Source organism: Apaloderma vittatum, unplaced genomic scaffold, assembly GCF_000703405.1.
Source record: "Apaloderma vittatum isolate BGI_N311 unplaced genomic scaffold, ASM70340v1 scaffold12211, whole genome shotgun sequence".
In the NCBI taxonomy this organism is placed as follows: Eukaryota; Metazoa; Chordata; class Aves; order Trogoniformes; family Trogonidae; genus Apaloderma; species Apaloderma vittatum.
In genome coordinates this window covers 15607-35931 of record NW_009698603.1, presented here as the reverse complement: position 1 = coordinate 35931, position 20325 = coordinate 15607, and the positions used below count along the sequence as shown (strand labels likewise).

Below are 20325 nucleotides of genomic sequence, written 5' to 3'. Positions count from 1 at the left end.
CCACCCCCCCCCCCCACCCCCTCCAGTTTCAAACACGTTCATCTTTGGTGAAAAGACAGGCTTACCAAATGACTTCTCACCAAATCTGCACATTTCAATATTAAAAAAAAAGGGTATTTTTGGTGGTAGCTCCAACTAGCAAGAAAGAGGATTATCATCCTTGCTTCTGTGACAGGACTTCAGCTTCTTAAAAGCAGAGTTAGGAGAGTGAAATAGTTTTGGCCCGTCTACTCAAGAAGGTTCTGCAAGAGCCATAACACGAGCAGATGCATCTCGAGCCTCCGGGGACACAGCTCAGGGAAGTCTAAAGGCAGGGTCTTACAGTTCTCCTCCAGCTGGTGAGGAGTATCACACACACAATATTTTAAGGCTTTACAGACAAACCCAGCAGCATACCTCCCCAACTGGAAATCACGATGAAGACTATTCTGCACAAGAGAGATTCATTACAGGAGGAAAAAGTTCCTTATAAGCTTCAACACATATTCTTGGATTTTAATATAAATATTTGTATGAATATTCATATGTAAGATATAGATTCTCCTACAGACACAAGCACTGTACAGAAATTTTCTATGACCTGCATATTATGCTATCTGTTAAGTCCAGTGAAACTGTTAACCTATGTACAAGTTGGAATCATTGAGGTGTATTCAGCTGGTTAGGCGTTCCTGGACCTTTCAGGTGAAAGTATCAACAGTTATGAGAAGTAAAAATATTGAAGATGAGTGAATAACCAAAATATGAGCTGAAGTCTGGCTCACACTCATAAAAGGAAAAGTAATAATCTGAAGGAGAAAGCCTGGAAAACTCCTTAGAAGCATCATTCCACACTCTCATCTCCATGTTAAGAAGTAAGCTAAAACTGAAACTCACAGAGCAAAGTCACAAAGCACAAAAATTCATCGGCACTACTACTACTGAAACGATAGGGTTAAAGTGAAATAGTCTTAAACTATCAGATTTTACCAACTTTCAGGATGACATACATTGTTATTTTCAAATTACAGTAGGTGACTGGACCATGTGGGCCATCCAAATAGTTTCTGAATGCTCCAAGGTTTTAAACCACGGCAATACACTATGACGAGCATTAGCCCTTGTTCAGTGTAGAGAGGCTAGAAACAGGACGATCACGCTGGACAAGACCCTTCCATCTTAACTGGGCTGCTAATCTCATTTCTGTGCCTTTAGAAAGACAAAACATGCTATTACCACTAGTGCAGCTCAAAACTAATTTCAAGAACATTAAAAATAATATCTTATGCTGCAATTTTTGTTCATATTAAAAAAGTAAAAGCAAAAATGCCGTTGAACAGGTTTTGAGCAAACAATAGACTTTTTAGCTTGCTGTCTTCTCCTCTAAGTTTTTCCACAGTACTCCACCTCTTCATAGAGCTCACTGTGAGCTTAGAGAGGAGTAACTTAACATGCACGAAAAAAGCATAAAGATATCCACCAGAGCTCCAAGTGCCTGGGCATATCAGCTAAGCCTCATTAACACCCTTCCAGCTTCCAAAGCCTCAGAGCTCTCTTGGCACATCTGCAGCTGGGGACACCAGCAGCCAGGACTTGTGAGACGACACTCATGCCCCTCGCAGAGCTCTGGCAGAAAAGCAATGAAGGTTAAGTGTAGTTTTGCCTAATATTACCCATTTGCTGGTATAACTCATTTATGGAGCAGCATCCTCTTTCTCTCTACAGATTAAGAACGATCCTTAAGCCCCTAATCAAAACCTTTTCCCAGCATAGGTTGTCTGCAGAAACCCCATCCTGTGCTTTCTGTGCAGATGGCCTAGATAAAAGTGCCAGCGAGTTCGGAGGCCTGAGTGGTGCTCTGCTCTCAGAGCATCACACACACAGCAGAATGAACACCTAAACGAGGGGAAATATTCAAAACACACCACGAACTAGTTGAGTGCATCTGCATGTAGCTTCTGTTCAAAGACTTGTCACCCACGGGTCCTGCTGCCATAGAGGAGCTGGGCTACTAGGAAGTTGTCAGAGGGCACCACCAGCAGAGCTTGTGCTCACCCACTCAATATTTCAGGAGGCTGCCTCTGACGAGCTGCCAGATACATCACAAAAGCGACCTGTTCTACCAGGGCATCAAGACACCTGATGGGCAGGAAAGCGTGTTTACCTAAAGTGACTACCCTAAATAGCTAGGACTTTGCCATTTCATGGAGGAGTGCCAGAAAGCTCATCTAGTACTATTTAGATTAAATAAACATCCCAAACCTTCCCTTGTGATGCTTGAGAAATAACTTGCAGAAGTAAAGAGAGGAGTAAGCCAACTGCATAATTTCTGCAGCATTTCCTATTACTAAAGCTGGTGAGTGAGTGCATGCCTTGGGGAAGCAGCAGCCGCGCTGACACGAGGCACGAGCAGGAGTTTGTCAGGCCGGGAACTTCACCAGGAACAGGGAAGGACAGGAAAACACCATTTCCATTGGCTTTGCCTCCAGCTGCAGTAGGGCCTGTTTTCAGTCGTGGGGGGGACTGGAACTCAATCGCACTTTAACATCTGATGTTCATATCTAATGAGACCTCCCAGAAACCTTAAATCTGAGCTCCTATGGGAAGACTGCAAAATCACTAGTTTTGAAGCTATAGTAACCAAAACAGTGACTGATGGGAGCAGCCAGCTGCTGAGCTTTCCTTTCCACAAATACCTTCTCATTCTGTAATTCCTGCATGGAGAAAACCTTTTTTTCCAAGTCTATATTTTTAAATACACACCATCCTAAAAACATCTGCCAGAAACATCTACTCAACTTGGAACACATGGCTCTAGCAAGCCTAGAACTTTCTGAAACTCCAGCTACCATGATTTACGGCTTAAGTGATTAAAAATTACTATAATGGGGCAATGAGTCCTGGAGAAAACCTGTTTTATGTAAAGATCTCAGATAAGCACATTTATCAACATAAATCATCAGTTCCAATAAAATTTCTCCTCTCCCTTTGCCAATAGAAAGTATCAGTGGGGGTAAGTTTGAATGAAAAAAGCCGTAAATACACTTTAGAAACATTTCACTAGCAGGAATACATTATAGGGGTCATTCTCTTGCTCACCTCCCTGCTAAACTCTGCACCGCCAGTGCAGCCATTCTGGAGGCCATGCTACAGACTGGCTGAGCAGAGCAATTGGTGTAGAAATTCTTCCTAAAGAGCTTTTAGTTTTCACATTGGCACAGCTGAGGAGTCTGGGAGTAGCACTGGGGAACAGAAACAAGCAATCAGCTTAGGTCCTATAACTGAAGACATTGCAACACTGAGCTATACTAGATGATACAGCTAATGAGTCTTCAAACACTTCTCCGTTCAGCATACTTTAATACCGCATCATGAAACAACTGAACTTTTAACTAACAACAGCTACAGCCAAAAAAAGAAACATCCAACAATGCTTACCATGTCACCGTATAGCAGAAATGCAGTGACACCTGAGTGACTGAACTAATCTAAAAGCTTATGTGGTCAAGGAGGGAAAAAAAAAACAAACCACATTACAACTATGTCTCAGAGAGAGATCACATCAATAGGGAGAAAAAGAAAAATTGTGACATGCGTCACACTTTGTCAAAAAAGTAGTCCATGTAGGTAGTAAGCAAGCATATCCTTTCTAGGTATCTTCATGTTTTCTGTCCACACACACAGTGCAGGAAAATCCCACAAGTATGGGCCAGACCTAATGAATACGGTCCATTATTACTATGGTCCAGGGGAACTGCAAACCATAAAAGCAAAGAGTAACTGTGCCCAAAACTAGTATACTTGACCACAAGTTTAACCCTTTGGCATGTGTTAATTCAGTGATGATTATCAAACCAAGACATAACACAGTGTGAGGTACGTTTAATAAAAGACTGTTGGGAAAAATATCGAGAAGGAATTTTTTCATACTTTTAAAAATAACTGAGGCTATTTTAATGTAAAGACTCTCGTGTAAGTTGATTGCAGGTACTATATATAGAGTGCATTCTCCATTATAACAGGCATAAAGCAATCTAAGTTATTTTAGTTGTTCCGTCTAAATGGTAAGACATTTCAAAGGTTTGATCTGTTAAAGTATCTGACAATCAAATAAAGCTGACATTTCAGTGCAGAGGCTTAAAAAATGACTTCATTAGAATTATGGTGTTCCAACACTATGCTCTTCCATAATTAAAAGCATTTAAAAGACAAGAAACACTGAAATATCCTCAAGAATGTCAGGCTTTATTTAACCTCAGAACATGTTACACTATAGTCAAAGCTTAAATTTTTAGCTGTTGTTTGTTGTCTAGTATTTCTTGTTCTCTGGTTTCAAACAGCTCGCTCTCTCCTTTACTCACACTATTTCACTCAAAGCATCTAAGCTTTCTACACTGATCAACCCAGAAGGACTTTGGTAGAACTTAAAATCTAAGGACATGATCCTCAAATCAGCCTCCCTACTGCAAAGTCGTAAGTTCCACAGCGTAAAACACCAACCAGATATTTACATAGTCTCAGAGGATTTAGTATGATTTTTTTTTTCCACTGCTGTTAAATCCTCCAATCCCCAAGTGAGGCAAAGTCTATGGACATGAGGCCTCTCTGCCTGTAACCCAGCTGCAGCCTGGCACCATCGAGCACCAGGAACATCCTCGGGCCTCCTCTGGCTAGTTTCTATCACCCTTTGATGACAAGAGCTTCTCAGAAGCATTGAGCAAACCACTGTGGCTACAAACACCGATAGCAGCTCTTTAGCTGTTACCAGCTGCTGAGCCTCACCAGTCTATGAAGTGTGCCAGACTGTGAAAACTTCATTTTCACCAAGACTTTGAACATAGCACTAATGTCATGTTTAAATCCAGAGGAAAAGCTTAGGGGCAGTTGGGTTCTTTTTTTTTTGCTTTTGGGTTGTAGTTTTTTTTGAGCAATAATTTAATACATAGGGAGGCAACTGTTTTGGCTTTTCAAAACCGCTTTCAATCTGAATTATATTCATTGCGCAACTGTTTTGGCTTTTCAGAACAGCTTTCAATCTGAATTATATTCGTTGCTTCTGCTTCATCTACTTTTACGACCCATTAACTTGAAAAATTACATTCACGCTTCCCACTTCTATTTGTTTGGTTTCTGACCAATTTCAACATGTGGTACTCAGGATGAAACACTAAAATTACAAAGTTTTATTAACTTATTTTGAAGAGGAAACATTTACTACCAATAAAAAAACCACCCAGCAACACAAACCTTTTACTTTGTTAAAGCTCAGTTTGTTGTAACTGCCAAATGTCTTATAGAGGATACCAAATGTTAAAATAAACAAATGGCAAATACATAGAACAGTTACCATCAAAATTTAAAGGAAGAGTTTTTCCTTCCTTTTTGAAATATACACATTCAGGCATTAAACAAGTAAAGCCTTAAGCGTTTTCAGGGGCAGAGAACTATTCATCAATGGTTGGAGAAAAAACAAATGCTACTAAGTTTTGTTCAGGTTGGAGTTTATATTTTTACTCTCAGTAGAACAAAACTTAGGTGAGAACCTTAAGTTAAGAGCCAGGCTCTGCATGGTCCCTAACACACAGCAAGAACAGTAATTCCAGTAGATTTCCAAGTTCTAAGGGTTACATGCCACTGATTCGCAGAATCTGCTGAAAAAAAAAACCAAAAAAACTGACAGGAAAATTACATACAATGTTTTACTACATAGGAAAATCTCAAAGGTAAAAGAATGCTCTTGCTACCTTAGGCAGATTTCTCCCGTCTCTGTAATGTTCGGATGCCAGATTCTTGTCAAGCATTTCACCTTTGGAGGCTGCCAGGAGAGAAGACAAATTACAATGTTATCCCTTACAACAAAACTCTATCACTATTACAAGTCATAGAACTGAAAAAGGCAAAAATACTTGATAAGCGGCTTTGGTTTGTATATTAAATAGACCAATAACATAATCTATAGGAGTTACACCAGCTTTATCTGCCTTTTTAGCTTTTCAACTCTTTACAAAAGCTAGGCTGGTATCAGACTTTTTCTTAGCAAAACATAACTTTAAAGACAGCCAAGAAAATTTACTCTCTTCACCTGTCTCCTTCAGGGAAAGGGAAAAATTCCAAGTCATTCAATTTCTTAATACCCAACCAGTAAGATAACAATTTAAACCAGAAAACTACTAAGCGTTTTCCCCTAAGGCTTATCCAAGTCATAGGTTTGTTAAAAAATAGCAGAGGATACAATAATAACTACATGAGAAGAACAGCTTCTTTTAAATGCAGACCTTCCTGTTCACAACTGAATAGGAAGTATCACAAGAAGCATCAAGGAGCATCATACCCAAACTTAAGACACTAACAAAAAAAGCCACCAAACATTTTCAGGCAAAATCACCAGATTTCTCAATTCCATAGTGGGTTTGAAGTACAGACTCTTAAAATACAGTCTCATTTGCTCTAGTTTTGTTAAGTAAATAAAGAGCATGTCATAAAAATTCCAGTAGCTTAGCAACAGCACGTTGTTCCATCCATGCTCTCCAAATTACAATTTGCAGCTTTCAATCAAGCAGGTGATTTCTTATACTAAGTGTACTGGAATACATCAGCACAGACCAGTACCTTTCATAACTCAAATTAAATCACATTTTATAGATGTGGAGCTATTTTCCTCCACTGCTTCCCATGAAATCTTTAGTCAAGACACAAAATAGCTCCAATCACTGTATTTACATAGCAGCACTACGTGTTTTGTCTCATCACTTTGTTCTCAACTTTCTAAGTACCTTTTTAGTAAAATACTTTTTTTAACTAAGACTTTTTGGAAAAAAGAGATAAACATGCATGGTACTGAGCTACCAAAAACACAGCTGTCTGACGCTAACAAGAAATACCTATCGCTGCAACAAATCTGCAATGTAGACACTGATTTTTGTTTTCCACTCTTATTTCATGCTTGTCCAATAACTCAAGAGACACCGACTGCATCCCATGGCATTATTGAAACAGAAGCGGCATACAGAAAACAGTCTTAAACTTTTTATCTTCAAAACAAATGTTCTTCTAAAAAGTTTCTTAACAGCACAGCTTTTTATTAGCTACACTTTCATATTGTTTTGAAAGACTATGTCTAGTTCTTAAGAAAGGGAAAGCAGCAGTATTTATTCCATGCCAGTAGATCAAGACAAAAGAGTAAATTGCTACCATATGCACCTTCAAGCAGGGAACGTATTGATGAGTAGGAAAAAAAAAAATAGGCTTTATAGAAACTATTTTTTTTTTTAAAAAAAAAATCCCCAGATTCTCACAATCAGAGTGTGAAATAGCTGGTGTCTCATTTTTTTGTATCGTGGAAACAAAGTAATTCCTTATCCTTTCACCAAAGTGTTTTTCACTGCTAAAATTCATAATAACACACTCCTGACAATAAGACAAAGGTTTTTTTCTTTTTCCTCATTCTTCTGTTAGAAAGGACAACTGCAGCACTAATACAAATTTTATCTTCAGACAAAACTTCTCCTTTAAGCTTGTTTCAAGTCATCTGAGTCTTCCCTAGACCAACAACTCCTTAGACCAAGTCCCTAGACCAACAAACATCTTACAGCACAACTGGATCTCAACAAGAACTGCCCAAACCATGCACTGAGCTTCCTTGCGCTGTTTCAGAATTTCCAGACAGAGCATCATGAAGCTTGAGCCAAATTCCCACTCCACTGGTTCCAAACTAAAACCTGTATAATGTAGGGTCACCGAAGAGGTAGATGGAAGCCCCTTAACTGTGACATCTGATCCTTCAGGAATCAAATCCTTTCAACTGTTTGCTATTTCCAGAACTAACATATTGTCTGGGCAAATGGCTAAGATCGGCAGCTCTGCTGTTGAATTTCAGGGTTTTGACCACCGCCTAAGGCATCTCCTGTCAAAGACAGCAGTAAACTGCAGAGTCCCTAGGACTATCTGCTCCAACAACACATCAGAACTGGAGCTGCAAACAAGTTCTGGCTTGTGGTGGCAAACCGTTTGGTAGCACCCACTGTTTCATCAGCTGCACCTCAAGGTGAAGAATGGAGTTTGTCTATTTGTGTGGGATCTTTTTTTTTTAAATAAATAAATAAAATCACTGAATCCCTTGGTCACTGGACTTTTTTCATTTTTTTTTAACATTTGCTCCTGTTTCCCACCGACCTCTACTTCTGGGCAGCTTGTCAACCAAAGAAGCAATGCTTGGGGAACAGATGCTACAGACCCAGAGGCCAGGCAGCATCACTTGGTGCTAAAGGCATTTGCTGATTACACCATTAAATGTTTCCCTTGGTGTTTCACAGCCTCTTCTAATATCAGTATGGACAGCAACATTCCTGGCAGGTTTTGTAAGCACAAACACTAACAAATTCTTGTTTGCTTTACACAAAAGCTTATGAACGCACACAGCTTTGTTTCCTGACAAGTATAATACTTTAAAATGCCAAGCGATGGGTTTACCAACAGATTTTGATATTTCTACTGGCCTGGTAGTTTGAGGAGACACTACAGAACTAACCTCACTCCAGTTCTTTTATCCCTCTGCAATATCTGTATCAGCACCTACTGCTTTTTATTCTGACACAATATGCCATCACCAAAGAAAAAATTCCACAGGCTCTCTTGGTACATACCACATTACATTGTTAAAGAAGTCTTTCCTTCACTCTGCACACCTGCTAAGGATATGAAAAACACTACACTGGGAAAGTATGCAACACATTAAGGGCAGTTTCATGCACAAATGGGTATGTAAACAGGGATCCGCCATTTTTTCTTCCCAAAAGTCATGAAATATTAAGTGTTTTGAACTGTGGAGCAGGTACATTCCACATTTCCTGCCCAGGACGGGAGGAAGCTATCATATATTAATAGAGATCGACGTATCTTTTAGCAGTTATCTTCACCAAATTCGTTTAAAAAAAAAATCCTGAAACTTCTAACTCAGAACAGATAAAACTAAGTGGTTTTGTTCCAAAGACTTTGAATGCCCTAAAATAAAAGTTAAGTATCAATACCCTTACTTTTCTCACCACAGTATCTTTCCACACGTTAGCTCCAACTTTAGAAGGGAAGAGGCCTCTCAGGATTAACTTTTTTCCTTTTTGTACTCAGAACACGGACAATATTTATGGCAAGAATTACACTGAACCCAGAAAACGTCAAGAACATCAAAAACTCAAGCTAGTGGTTCCATCTATACCATGCCCCTAAAATAACTTTTTTTTTTTTTAAAAAAAAAAGGTAATCCAGGAAGTCCTGGGTATGAAAGAGATTGGATCCGAGCAGAGAATTATGCAGATGCAGAGCCAGATTTTCCCAAAGTTCCAAAAAGCAGCCAGCCTGAATCAAACACTTACAGAGGGAACAGATCCAAGGATCACAAGTTTCTTATGGAAGACATTTTTAGGGCATGTCTGGAACAAAAGTCATCCTTTCAGGGTGTTTTTCATTCCTACTGTCCCTGGAAAGCAGGGATCTTTCCATTCAGGACCACTTTTATACGCTTGTGCCCTTGCACTGTGTGACCATCATTGGGAATGTATGAAAGCATCACCTGACTGCTCACTCTGATACCACAGAAAAAGGATTAACAACATTCCTCATCCTGCACCCATTTCCAATACGGGAGTTTAAAAAGTGAGCAGAAACTTCTAACGTTCAGAGTTATTTGTAGTTGTTTCACACTAGCATTGAAAAGAAAAATTATGAGGATTCATTATGAGGCCTGCCTTAATCAAGAAAAAAGAAATTTAACTGAGAACACTAGAGAGGGGAAATGTTAAAATACTGAGCCAACAACAGCAAGCGTGCATTAGTGTACTAACTGAACTATCTCAAAACCACTGTTGAGGTACACAGCATCTTGGGTCTTGCCTTTGTAGAGCAGCAGCGTAGGAGAAAGATCGCCCTACAGAGCACAGGTACCATATCAGGTCCACTTCAATGCACAGGTCAGCACAAACACCAATACTTGCTCAATTTCCGTATTAAATCAGCAACGACAAAAACTTAAATCTCTGGACTAGCCAACACAACAATGCACAACTGCAACACTTGAAAGAGTTTCCCTCTTTGGGAAACATGCTGCTTTAGGAAAAGCCTGTGGCAAGGTCTCTCACCTCTTCAGCCTTGCTATAAAGCACCGAGCGAAACACAGCCCACCAGCCTGCCCAAGCAGGATGTAGCACAGACCTAACCATCCTCGTGCTTCCAACAGCTGATCAAAAATAGGAACCCTTTCCAGTTCTCAAGCCTAGATGCTTCTGAAATTATCCACCTCTCTAACAGCTTAAACAGGGTAACAACAGATACAGAGGAAGAACCCTTACAGTATTTTACTGCCTTACAGATATGCAAAAATATTTCTAATAGGCAGCACAGCAGCGCGATGGCACAGAAGCCTGGTGAAGCCCTCACCAGCTGTGTGCTCTGTTCACAAGCCAGAGGCAGCACTTCCCAGCAGCGCTTGCTCGGAAACATTCATGCCACAAAGCATCCCTCCCACATTTGAGGCTCTTAAATCTGTGCAGTAAGGAAATTCATAGCCCAGGTACCAAATGTCACCACAGATCCATCAGTCACACCTAAAGGGTGAGGATACATTACTCCTCTGTATTCACAGAGACTGTACTTCCCAAATCAGCCTCCAATGCTTTCCTCCCTGGGTAAAGTAGGATGGATGCCATTGCTGCAGTTCATGACACAAAATATTCCAAGCTTTTCCTCTTTAATTAGACATTCTTCCACTACACCACCATTCTACACATCCGCTTCTTCTCCCGGTGTAGAAGCCAAACGCTTGCTTATGAGGAATGAAAGGCAAAAAAAGAATTCCCCGGAGGGGCAAGCAAGCACTCAGGATTTTGGCAAGCGCATGCTACAGAAATTAAAGGATGCTGTTATGAAGCCTATACTATAAATTATGCATTTTGTAGCTTTAAAAACAGATGTTCCTTTCTTTTCTGCAGGCTAAAAAGATTAGCTAGAAAATGGATGGAGGCTCTGAAGCAGGGCTATAACAACTCACCAGTCTTGTCTGGTATTTTTATCCCACACACGAGCAGGCCCAGGACTCCTGCAAAGAACTTGAGGCAGATGTGCGATATCCCAACCTTGCTTATGGACTGAAAGAATGCTGGCAGGGCTGAAGAGCTCTATTAATAACACTGCCATCACTTGTTTCAGTCTTATTCTGCCTGACAGAAAATAAACCATGGCTTCAGCATCTAATTTTCTCAACATTTGGAACATATACATTTTCACTAATAACCTGAGCATAATCCAACATTCAACCTATTCCATTTTTCTTCTGAATTGCACAAAGGCAAACTTTTTACTCTTGTATTGAGAGGCGCTCAGAATTTAAAAACATCTAATTAACATTTCCTGTAGATTTTCTGCCAGTGCTGAGCAGGGAACCAGAACAAACTAGAAAATTTTTTAATTATAGCAACTGAGAGTAAAAAAAAAACAAAACAAACCCAGAGCAAAATTAACACTTAGCTCTCCTGCTAACCCATAGCAAGTGCCTTCCTGCAGTAGTGCTCTTTAAGTAAACACCTTAAACACAAAAATTTAAGAAATTAAAATGCATATACATCACGTATATTCCCCTGTGCCCAACACTGCCACAGCGGTTAAACTGCTATCACTGAAGATGAGTAAAAAAATTAGATAGCAGAGAACATGACAAGATATCCCCCTTTACACCAAAGGCCGTATTTCTCAGGTATGCGATGGCACAATTTATTCAACTTAAAACAAGGATATAGTCAACCTTAAAGGACCACCTTTACAGCATGCACATAACCACAGACAAGCTAGTAAGGACAGCCTGTATTACAATGTGAAATCCTTCGGTGAGATTAAAGGGAACTTAAAGCACATTCAAACCCACACAATTGCAAACACTATTTAAAACACCTACATGTACTAAGTATATCAATAAAGGCAGCCAAGATTCGAAACCCAGGGAGGGGGTAGAAAAATAAAAAAAACCCAACAGCTTGAGTAGATAATCTTTGACCAATATTGCATTGAAATGAGAGCATAACTATGAACTACGAAAAAAAGTTGGGGAAAATCCAAAGCTGTTTCAGAAGGGCTACAGTCCTCTTCAAACGTGAACTTTTTCTAAGGTATACTGCATGTCACATGTATTCGTGGTCTATAAATAACATTAGGAAACTTGAAGACATCTGGAAAGCAGACCCAACTCTTCCTATCTCAGAAACATCACCTTTCTACTCTACTAGCAGTATTAATGCACCTCTTCAAGAAGAGCTCTGAACTATAAACACTAGAAGTAAGAAAACGGAAAGCAGGATTGGAAAAAAAGTTACAAAAGCAAGCAAAATTGTCAGAACTGTTCCAATTAAAACAAAATTAGGCTTCCTTCTTCGTGAAAATTATATACCTATACACGAACACTGCAACTCCAATACTCAAATTAGTTTCCCTCCACATCGAACTATCAGGACACACAGTGGAAGGTGTAATTTCTGAGAAGCACGTGTGCCACAATTGTTTTCCATTTTTGGAGTCAATCTGGCTCTTTTTACAGCTAAAGCCTGAAAACAATGTCTGAAATTATTTTTATTGCAATTGTGCCCTTCCTCCCTTGCAAGGTTCTGCAATTTTAGTAAAGTGCAAAAATGAAATACCAACATTTCTCATGCTTGAATAGGCTGAGCTGTTTGGAGCTTTCTAATTATTTACAATAAGATATCATTTGTAGATCCTCCAAGAAGCTGTTTGCTTAATAACCACTGACATGGTTATTTTCTTAAAGATATTTAACTAAATAGCCTAGGAGTCAGCCAGTAGAACTAAGACAGCATGCTAAAGGAGGCCACTTGTGACCATCTGTGCTTTCCACATCCTTCCCTGTGTGCTCTCAAAAGGGATTAAGCCCAACATCAGAACTATAAGCACCACTTTGGAGGCCCCAGAGAAACAAAAAGAAACCCACAACTTTTCCTTTCTGCTCTCTTATTTCATTCTTCAACATACATAATTTTTTGGTGAAAATTATCATTAAGTTCAGGTCTCAAGAACAATTAACAGGACAGAACAAACAAGAGTGAAACCTGAGCCAAAAGGGAGACTCTCAAGTCTGACTTCTCTGTACTTCCAAGAAGGTTCTGCCAGATAGTTGCAAATACTTTTTTATTTTATGGCATATCATCACTGAGGTAATAAAAGCCTCAAGACTGCTTGGCTGCAAACACTGGACTGCAAAAGAATGGCCAGAGAACTGATTATTCCCCCTCCCAGGGAATCACGACACTGCATCCAGAATTGTGTCAGATGTCAAACTCCCCAGTACCGGATAAATTGACAAACTAGAGTCAGCCCAGCAGACAGACACCAAGGTGGAAACGAGGCCAGAGCACACGTAGTACACGGGGAGTTGAGGGACTTGGATTTGTTCAGCACGGAGAAGAGGAGCCTGAAGGTGGCAACACTATTGCTGCCTACAATCACCTAACGGTAAGGTACAGAGGAGAAAGGCTCTTCTCAGAGGTGCACAGCAATAATGCAAGATGCCACAGACAAAGCTGCAAAAAGGGAAATTCTAACCTGAAAATTAAACATTGGAACAGAGGCCCAGAGAGGCAGTGAATCTCCATCCTAAAAAATTTTGAACTGCCAATTGGCAGAGGCCTTGAGCAACCAAATCCAACTTTTAACACTACCCCAACCCCGAGCAGGAGTTCAGAAAACCTCCAAAAAACTCCACCAAGCAAGAACCTTCCACAAGTCTATATTTTAGTAACAGAGAGAAGATCCTTTCTTAGTCTCAGTACCAAGTTCCCTCTGAAGTCTTAGGACCTGGAAAGGAAATCTAAAATTACAATTATTAATGACAAATACTCACCACCATATTGTAGGCATCAGGAACTTCAATTTCAAACTGAAACTTTCCACCTTGGTAATAACACTCATCTAAAAAAAAAAAAACAACGGGGAAAAAAGTTAAATAAAAGAAAATAACAGGCACCACATAATGAAAAATATCTGTCAGTACAAAGATTTAAATAACAGCACAGCGTTATCATCAAATACTTAACCTAGTTATACCATAACAGTAGCTGCCACCTCGTCCAAAGAGAGTGTGAACAGCGTCTCCTCCACTCTCAAAACCTTTACAACAGAAATTTTACATCAGAAGAGTGAACAGTCCCAGAGCGACCCTGGAAAATTCACCTTCCTGATCAGAGTACCAGGCGATACCAAGCTCGAAAAACCTTCAGTTGAACTTCTCCTGTCTGTAATGAAGAAAATTCTGCCAGGTATCAGCCATGTGGCATGCAGTACCACACCACCGACCCTCAGAACGAGCTGGATACATACTTCACTTGCTAATGCAGGAGAAATCCTGCTCCAGGATTTAGCAGATCTTTCCAGACTTGTGCTTGCAATCACGTAACGTGAGTAGTATGAATAACAATATGCAAGAACAAGCTTCAGAATGTACTACAATAAAAGAGCTAACGTGTTCTTTTATTGTAATTATTTTAGGATGACATATCAGTTAGGAAATTTTGCCTGCCTTTCTGTCAACCTTAGACTCAATACTGAATTATTAAAACAGCTGAATTTTAAAATATTAAATCTGAAAATACCTAGTTGCATTTAACCAGAGGTAACATAATAGGATAATAGCCAGCCTGCAACTCTACATATGGTTGTGCTTGGAAGATGAAATGCTTGCAAGTGATTTGAAATGCATCCACATGGCATTGCCATTACTGAGTTTTTTCATTAAGAAATGGAAACAGACAGGTCCCCAGCCCACACTGGGTGTTTGGGACACCTGAGAAATACTCAGGTTCAACCTCCCTTGAGCACTCTAGCTCTCTGTATCACACGGTACAGCCATAGTTAAGGCTTAAAGGTCACAAAGGCTGGTTATCATTGTATGACAGTGGTTTTTTACTACTTTTAAACCAACATTGCAAAATTAATTCATAGTTTACAGAAAGATTAAGTGTTTTCTTATTATCTGGCTTGTTACAAGACATAAAACACTATGATGACCTATAGGTCATCAAAACCCCCTTCCAGGATGCTGTCTTCTGGACTTGTTGCCCTCTCAGTCCCTACACAGACCTAGCACAATCTTCTATTTTCTCCTACTAACCAGTGCACCACATCCACTTGCTCAGGTTTCACTCCATGCTACAATCTCACCACTCTGTACAAGCCTGTAGCTTCTATTACCTTCCAATACCTGAAGGGAACCTACCGGAAGGCTGGGGAGGGACTTTTTACAAGAGTGTCCACTGATAGGACAAGGGAAAATGGGTTTAAGTTGAAGGAGAATAGATTTAGATTGGATCTTGGAAAGAAATTCTTCAGTACAAGGGTGGCAAGACTTTGGAATAAATTGCCCAGAGAAGCTGTGGTAGCCCCCTCCCTGGAGGTGTTCAAGGCCAGGTTGGACGGAGCCTTGAGGAGCCTGATCTAGATAGGCATCCCGGACCACGCCAGGAAGGTTGAACTAGATGATCTCTAAGGTCCGTTCCAGCCTAGGCCAGTCTAGGATTCCACACTGTAATTGCCATAAGCACAAGCCAGCAGTCAGCTCCTACCCTCCTTCTCTTTGCAATCTCTTATCAGCTGACTTAGTGAAAAGGAGAGCGCATCAGCCCGTTAAATACCACAAACTCTCAGTTGTAGAGGCACAGGAACCAGAAAAAGCCCTGTGCCTGCAGAACAGCAAAAGAGTTGCTGCAAAGTACGTAATGGTTGAGCCTCTCCCAGGAGCCTCTGTGCAGATCATCAAGAGGTTCAGCATGTGAGCAATATCACCAGTTTTGGGCTACAACAGCAGCACAGGTTGCAGAACAGGAAAACAAAACACCGATGGTTTTCTTACACCACCCAGCAACATCTACAGCTGCCTCCACACTGAGCTGTGCAGTGCAAAGCTGCAAGTCGCAGCCACTGCACATCTCACTTTATTAAACTGTCCAGAGTACATACTTTTCAAATACACTCTCCATTTCCACTCCAATTCAATTTTGAAGCACATTTGATTCATTAAGCAGTCTTTCCAGACACGCTATGCTTTACCTGAAAGTAAATGCACATGCACCAATTTTCACAGAAAAAAATATAAAGCATTTATCTTTTGTTTTCAAATATACTGAGATAAAAAAAAACACTAAAGCAAGCCTTTTCTAAAGAATGACATTAAAAGGTGAGTTATACCAAAATCCTTTTGGTGAAACTGCTTCCTATTAACTGTACAAAGCACTCAAAGCAGGACACTGACCGCTCCAGGAAGGAATTACTAGTCCAACATTCCTCAGGAGTTCAAACAGCTCAAGCACCACCGATCACAGTTAATTGCACTTTATCCACCACCTAGCACATATTCTAATGGCTTTTTAACCAGGCTTCAGCAGTCCTCACTACTTCTAAGTACGATGTGGTAAAAACCACAGTCAAAACTATTTCAGGTCTTCCAATGATCACATTAAACCAAATAAGCAACCCACACAGGAATTCAGTGCTTGTTGTAGCACAAGGCACATACCTGGAAGCCTTCCACGGGCCTCCCCACTGCCCTCTTGCTCACAAACATTTATCAAGCTATCATTTCCCAACATAAGGAATCCCATGAAATGCCCACGTGTGTTAGCACAGGGAAAAGCCTGCTGTCAGTACAGCAAGGGAAAGGGGAAACACCAGCACTGTTAAGGTTTCCCGGCAAGTCCAGCAGCCCAGAGTTACTTCCCTGGCTTAATTTCAACAGTTCTTTGATTTTGTGGACTTGAATCAAAGCGCACAGCAGCCCTTCATATTCCACCTCTGCTAATGTGAAATAAATGCCTGCTGATGGATGTGTCTACATGTGCCTTATGTCAAAGAAAATCCTCAGATTTAATGAATCCTCGCTGTAATATAATTGTCCAAAAGAAATATTCAAGAATGGCTCCAAGGGAGGAGAGCTTGCCAAAAGACTGTCATGTTCCTGCCAGTCAAGCAGCAAGAGAAAAAACATGTTGCGTGCCTCTTTGCAGACTGAAAACACCAGGCTCACAGCCTCTGCAGCATGCAGGAACATTAAGGCAGCCCCTCAACTTGAGGCACAGACAACAAGATCACTCTGATGTTGTTCAAAAGATGCACGAGGTGGAGGACAAAACACCCCTTTTTCTCTGTGAAAATGTTTTAGATTAGCTCAAGCACTTTCTAACCACATATTAACACCTCCACAGGCCACAGGAGATTCCTCATGTGTTACTTCTATTTCCTTGTATTTGTTTTTCAGTGTTCTACATAAGGCTGAGAAACCTCTGGAAGACTTCGAGCATACTGGACGTTGTATTTTGCACCACAGGTCACTTCCACTACTTATAGAACTGAGTATCCCTCAGAGACAAATCAGTGCCATCACTGTCTTGCATCATTGTCTTGCATTAGAACAACTAATTTTAAGTTTGTGGTTTATTTTGGCATCAGTCCATGCTAGCACTAACCAAAAAGTGCTGTGGGTACCCTAACGGTTCTGTTATAAAATAATCAAGGAGATATTCATCAAACCATAAGAGTGAACATCTCCCCCCCCCTTTTTTTTTTTCAATTCTGCCTATATGTTTGTAAATCTTTCCACTAAACAAAGCATGCTGCTCATTATCAATTACTCAAACATCTATTAAAAATTTGTATCTCTGGAGAGCCTCAGGACCCAGCCAGAAATCTTGTGATGTATTAACAAAGTCATCTTAGCGCATCTCAAGCAAGTAAATAGCTTCTCCCATGTGGTACTTCCCTTTCCTGTAGCCCACAACACCCATACAGACCGGGCAGGACAAAGACTCTCAATTTTTTAGGCACGTAATAGTGGTGGGAAAAACTGAAGTTCTGACAAAGTTAATAGTGAGTTAAGTGCTATAAATAAAACAGTCAAAATAGCTTTAGCACATAAGTTAGGAAGCTGGCCACTAACAAGACTTGCAAAAAGTGAATACATCTGAGCTCCAGTTTTCCTCCTACTGCTTACATTTACGTCTTCAGGCTGTATTAACAGAGCAAGTATCCCTCCCACTTAATTCTCGAGTTTCATTATCAACAGCCTGACTCTAATCTTAGTTTGCATTTGTAAGGTGTTTTGATGGCTGAAAGCCATTTGGTGAAAATACCAAACTAAATTCTATCACTTTAAAAGAATATGCAAGGACAGAGCACAAAGGATGTGCTTTTGATAGTAGCTCCTTGAATCAGCAGCACTGAAATGCTCAGCCATGCTCATCAACATTTGTCATTTTGTGGCACGCAAAACAGAAAACAGGCTCTTTATTAATTCCCTGAGGAATAGGACTCTAAAATAATCACACTAACTCCAAACTACCCAGACTGTCTGAAAACCACAGGAAAATCGCATTAACTCCAAATATTCCTCTAGATTTCTTCACGTGCAAACTACCTAAACTCTTTTTTCCCCCCAGGTCATTATCATGTTTTAGCCTCAGTTTGTAATTCTGTGCTCCGAATACTGGTGCAGCAGGCAGAACTCTGCCCACGTTATAAGCATCTATATCCTTATTTTTCCTAGCTTTTGATCCAGGAAGATATCGGCACAAAAATAAGAACAGAGGCAAGTGGTGGCATAAGGGCATTTTTCAATGACAGAAAAATTGTTTCAGATAACAAAAGGAAAAGGAAGCTTCAGGCTGCAGCGAAAGCCAGTTGTATCTGCCTCAGGATCACACATTTTGTCTATTGTGGCAGTAACATCTAAGTCTTACCCATTTTCTACTGTGTGCTACCATATATCCACTCACGGTGCACTGCAGAAAGCTGTAACATAAAGGAACTTGAATTTCTTGAGGACAAGTAACTTTATGTGAAATAAAGTCATCCTCACCAAGATTTTCTACAAACTCATTTTCATTTAAAACTTACAGGATAATTTTGTGACATTAAATACTTAAAAAGACAGCTTATTCTGAAACGTAAACAGCAAGGGAGCTGAAAGTATTTCACTTTGAAGGTAAAGTTTTTCTTATTCAAATTAATTTTTGTGTGAGAGCTTAAAGTAGCTTCTTTCACTGTCCTTTCAAGACCAGCCACATCTGAAAGGACTGCATAAAACAAAGCATCTGAGAACAGGCTTTGTCAATAACATAAGACTAGGACACTGACCACAAAAGATACTCCTGGTGTTAAAAAACATGTTCAGCCAGTACCTTCACTGGTACCCTGGCAGCTGCCTACTTTCAGAAACTGTCCTGGTGTAAAATTACTTATAAAATCCTTCCAGGATTAAGACTTAAGACAGATGCTTTCTTTTCTCCTTTGTTGGCACAAGAATCAACATTTTGCAGCCTACAGAAAAGGCTCAGAATTCAAGCTGTAGAAAAATACAGAACTTAAACATGAAACATGAATATAATATAATTAGCAGCCCTTGCCAGTTCTGTCACAGAAGGATGTGATCTCTGTAACTGCAGATTAAGGAAACTGAGCACTTCAAGGAGTGAGCCAGCAAGAACCTCTTTGCCGTGCAGATCACCAGCCTGACTCTTACACACCTACTACATAGGTCCTACCAGTGAGAACTGCAAAGCAGCTTTAGACATTCCCTGGCAGACACAGCCACGCTGAGCTGGAAAGCTGCAGCGATATTTGCAAAGCGCTCCCTTAAGAGCCAGACGCATGAGCAGGATTTCTAGAAGCAACTCAGTTCCTCAATGCAAGACAGTTCCAGACAGGACAAGGAAAGCTTGCTCTTCCTCCAGGCTGTCAAGATTCATGCAACATTGTTTAGGCACTACAAAAACAGTTGCCTTGAGCAGAGATTTTTGCCCGTTTCAGCCAGAAGAAAATCTATGACTTAACTGTCTCTGCTATCCCAGTGAAAACTAAGATTCAGCATACTGTAAAGCAAAAACACTTCAATAACGAAGCGAACTGGAAAACTACAAAGATTTTCTTGGTATGTGTTACCTTCTGCTTTTACAGAGCTGTGCTAAGCCGCAGCCGATCACAAGATTCTGTACCTGAATTATGCACAGCTGAAAATAGATGTTTACTTTGGTCCAACTGCAACTGTAGAGACTTGAGCTGTGCACTATATTTAGAGTATCAAAATGTTAATTAAGATCATGTCATTCTCAAGATCATTTCAGCAAGCTAGCACAAAAGCCATGCTCTGCACTCAATGACTGTATTCTGGCTGCAGCCAATCTCTGGCTGCAGAGCAGTTAACAGACAAAATAAGTACTATTTAGACACCTTAGAATTACTACAAGGAAGCTATTATTGCTTCACATTCAAGACATCCCTCACTCACACAGTGATAATCTTGTAAAGTCAACC

The 20325-nt window shown here is 40.2% G+C and overlaps 1 protein-coding gene across 1 annotated transcript in view; it reads right to left on the bottom strand.

The window, feature by feature from the left end:
* Window positions 1-20325, bottom strand: part of UBE2F (ubiquitin-conjugating enzyme E2F (putative)) — a 78902-nt gene that overhangs the window by 45247 nt on the left and 13330 nt on the right. Inside the window, exons 4-5 of the mRNA XM_009878087.1 lie at window positions 13871-13938; window positions 5724-5794 (exon numbers count right to left, since the gene is read on the bottom strand). Of these exons, the coding sequence (XP_009876389.1) occupies window positions 5724-5794; window positions 13871-13938 (139 nt within the window). The remainder of the gene's footprint in view (window positions 1-5723; window positions 5795-13870; window positions 13939-20325) is intronic.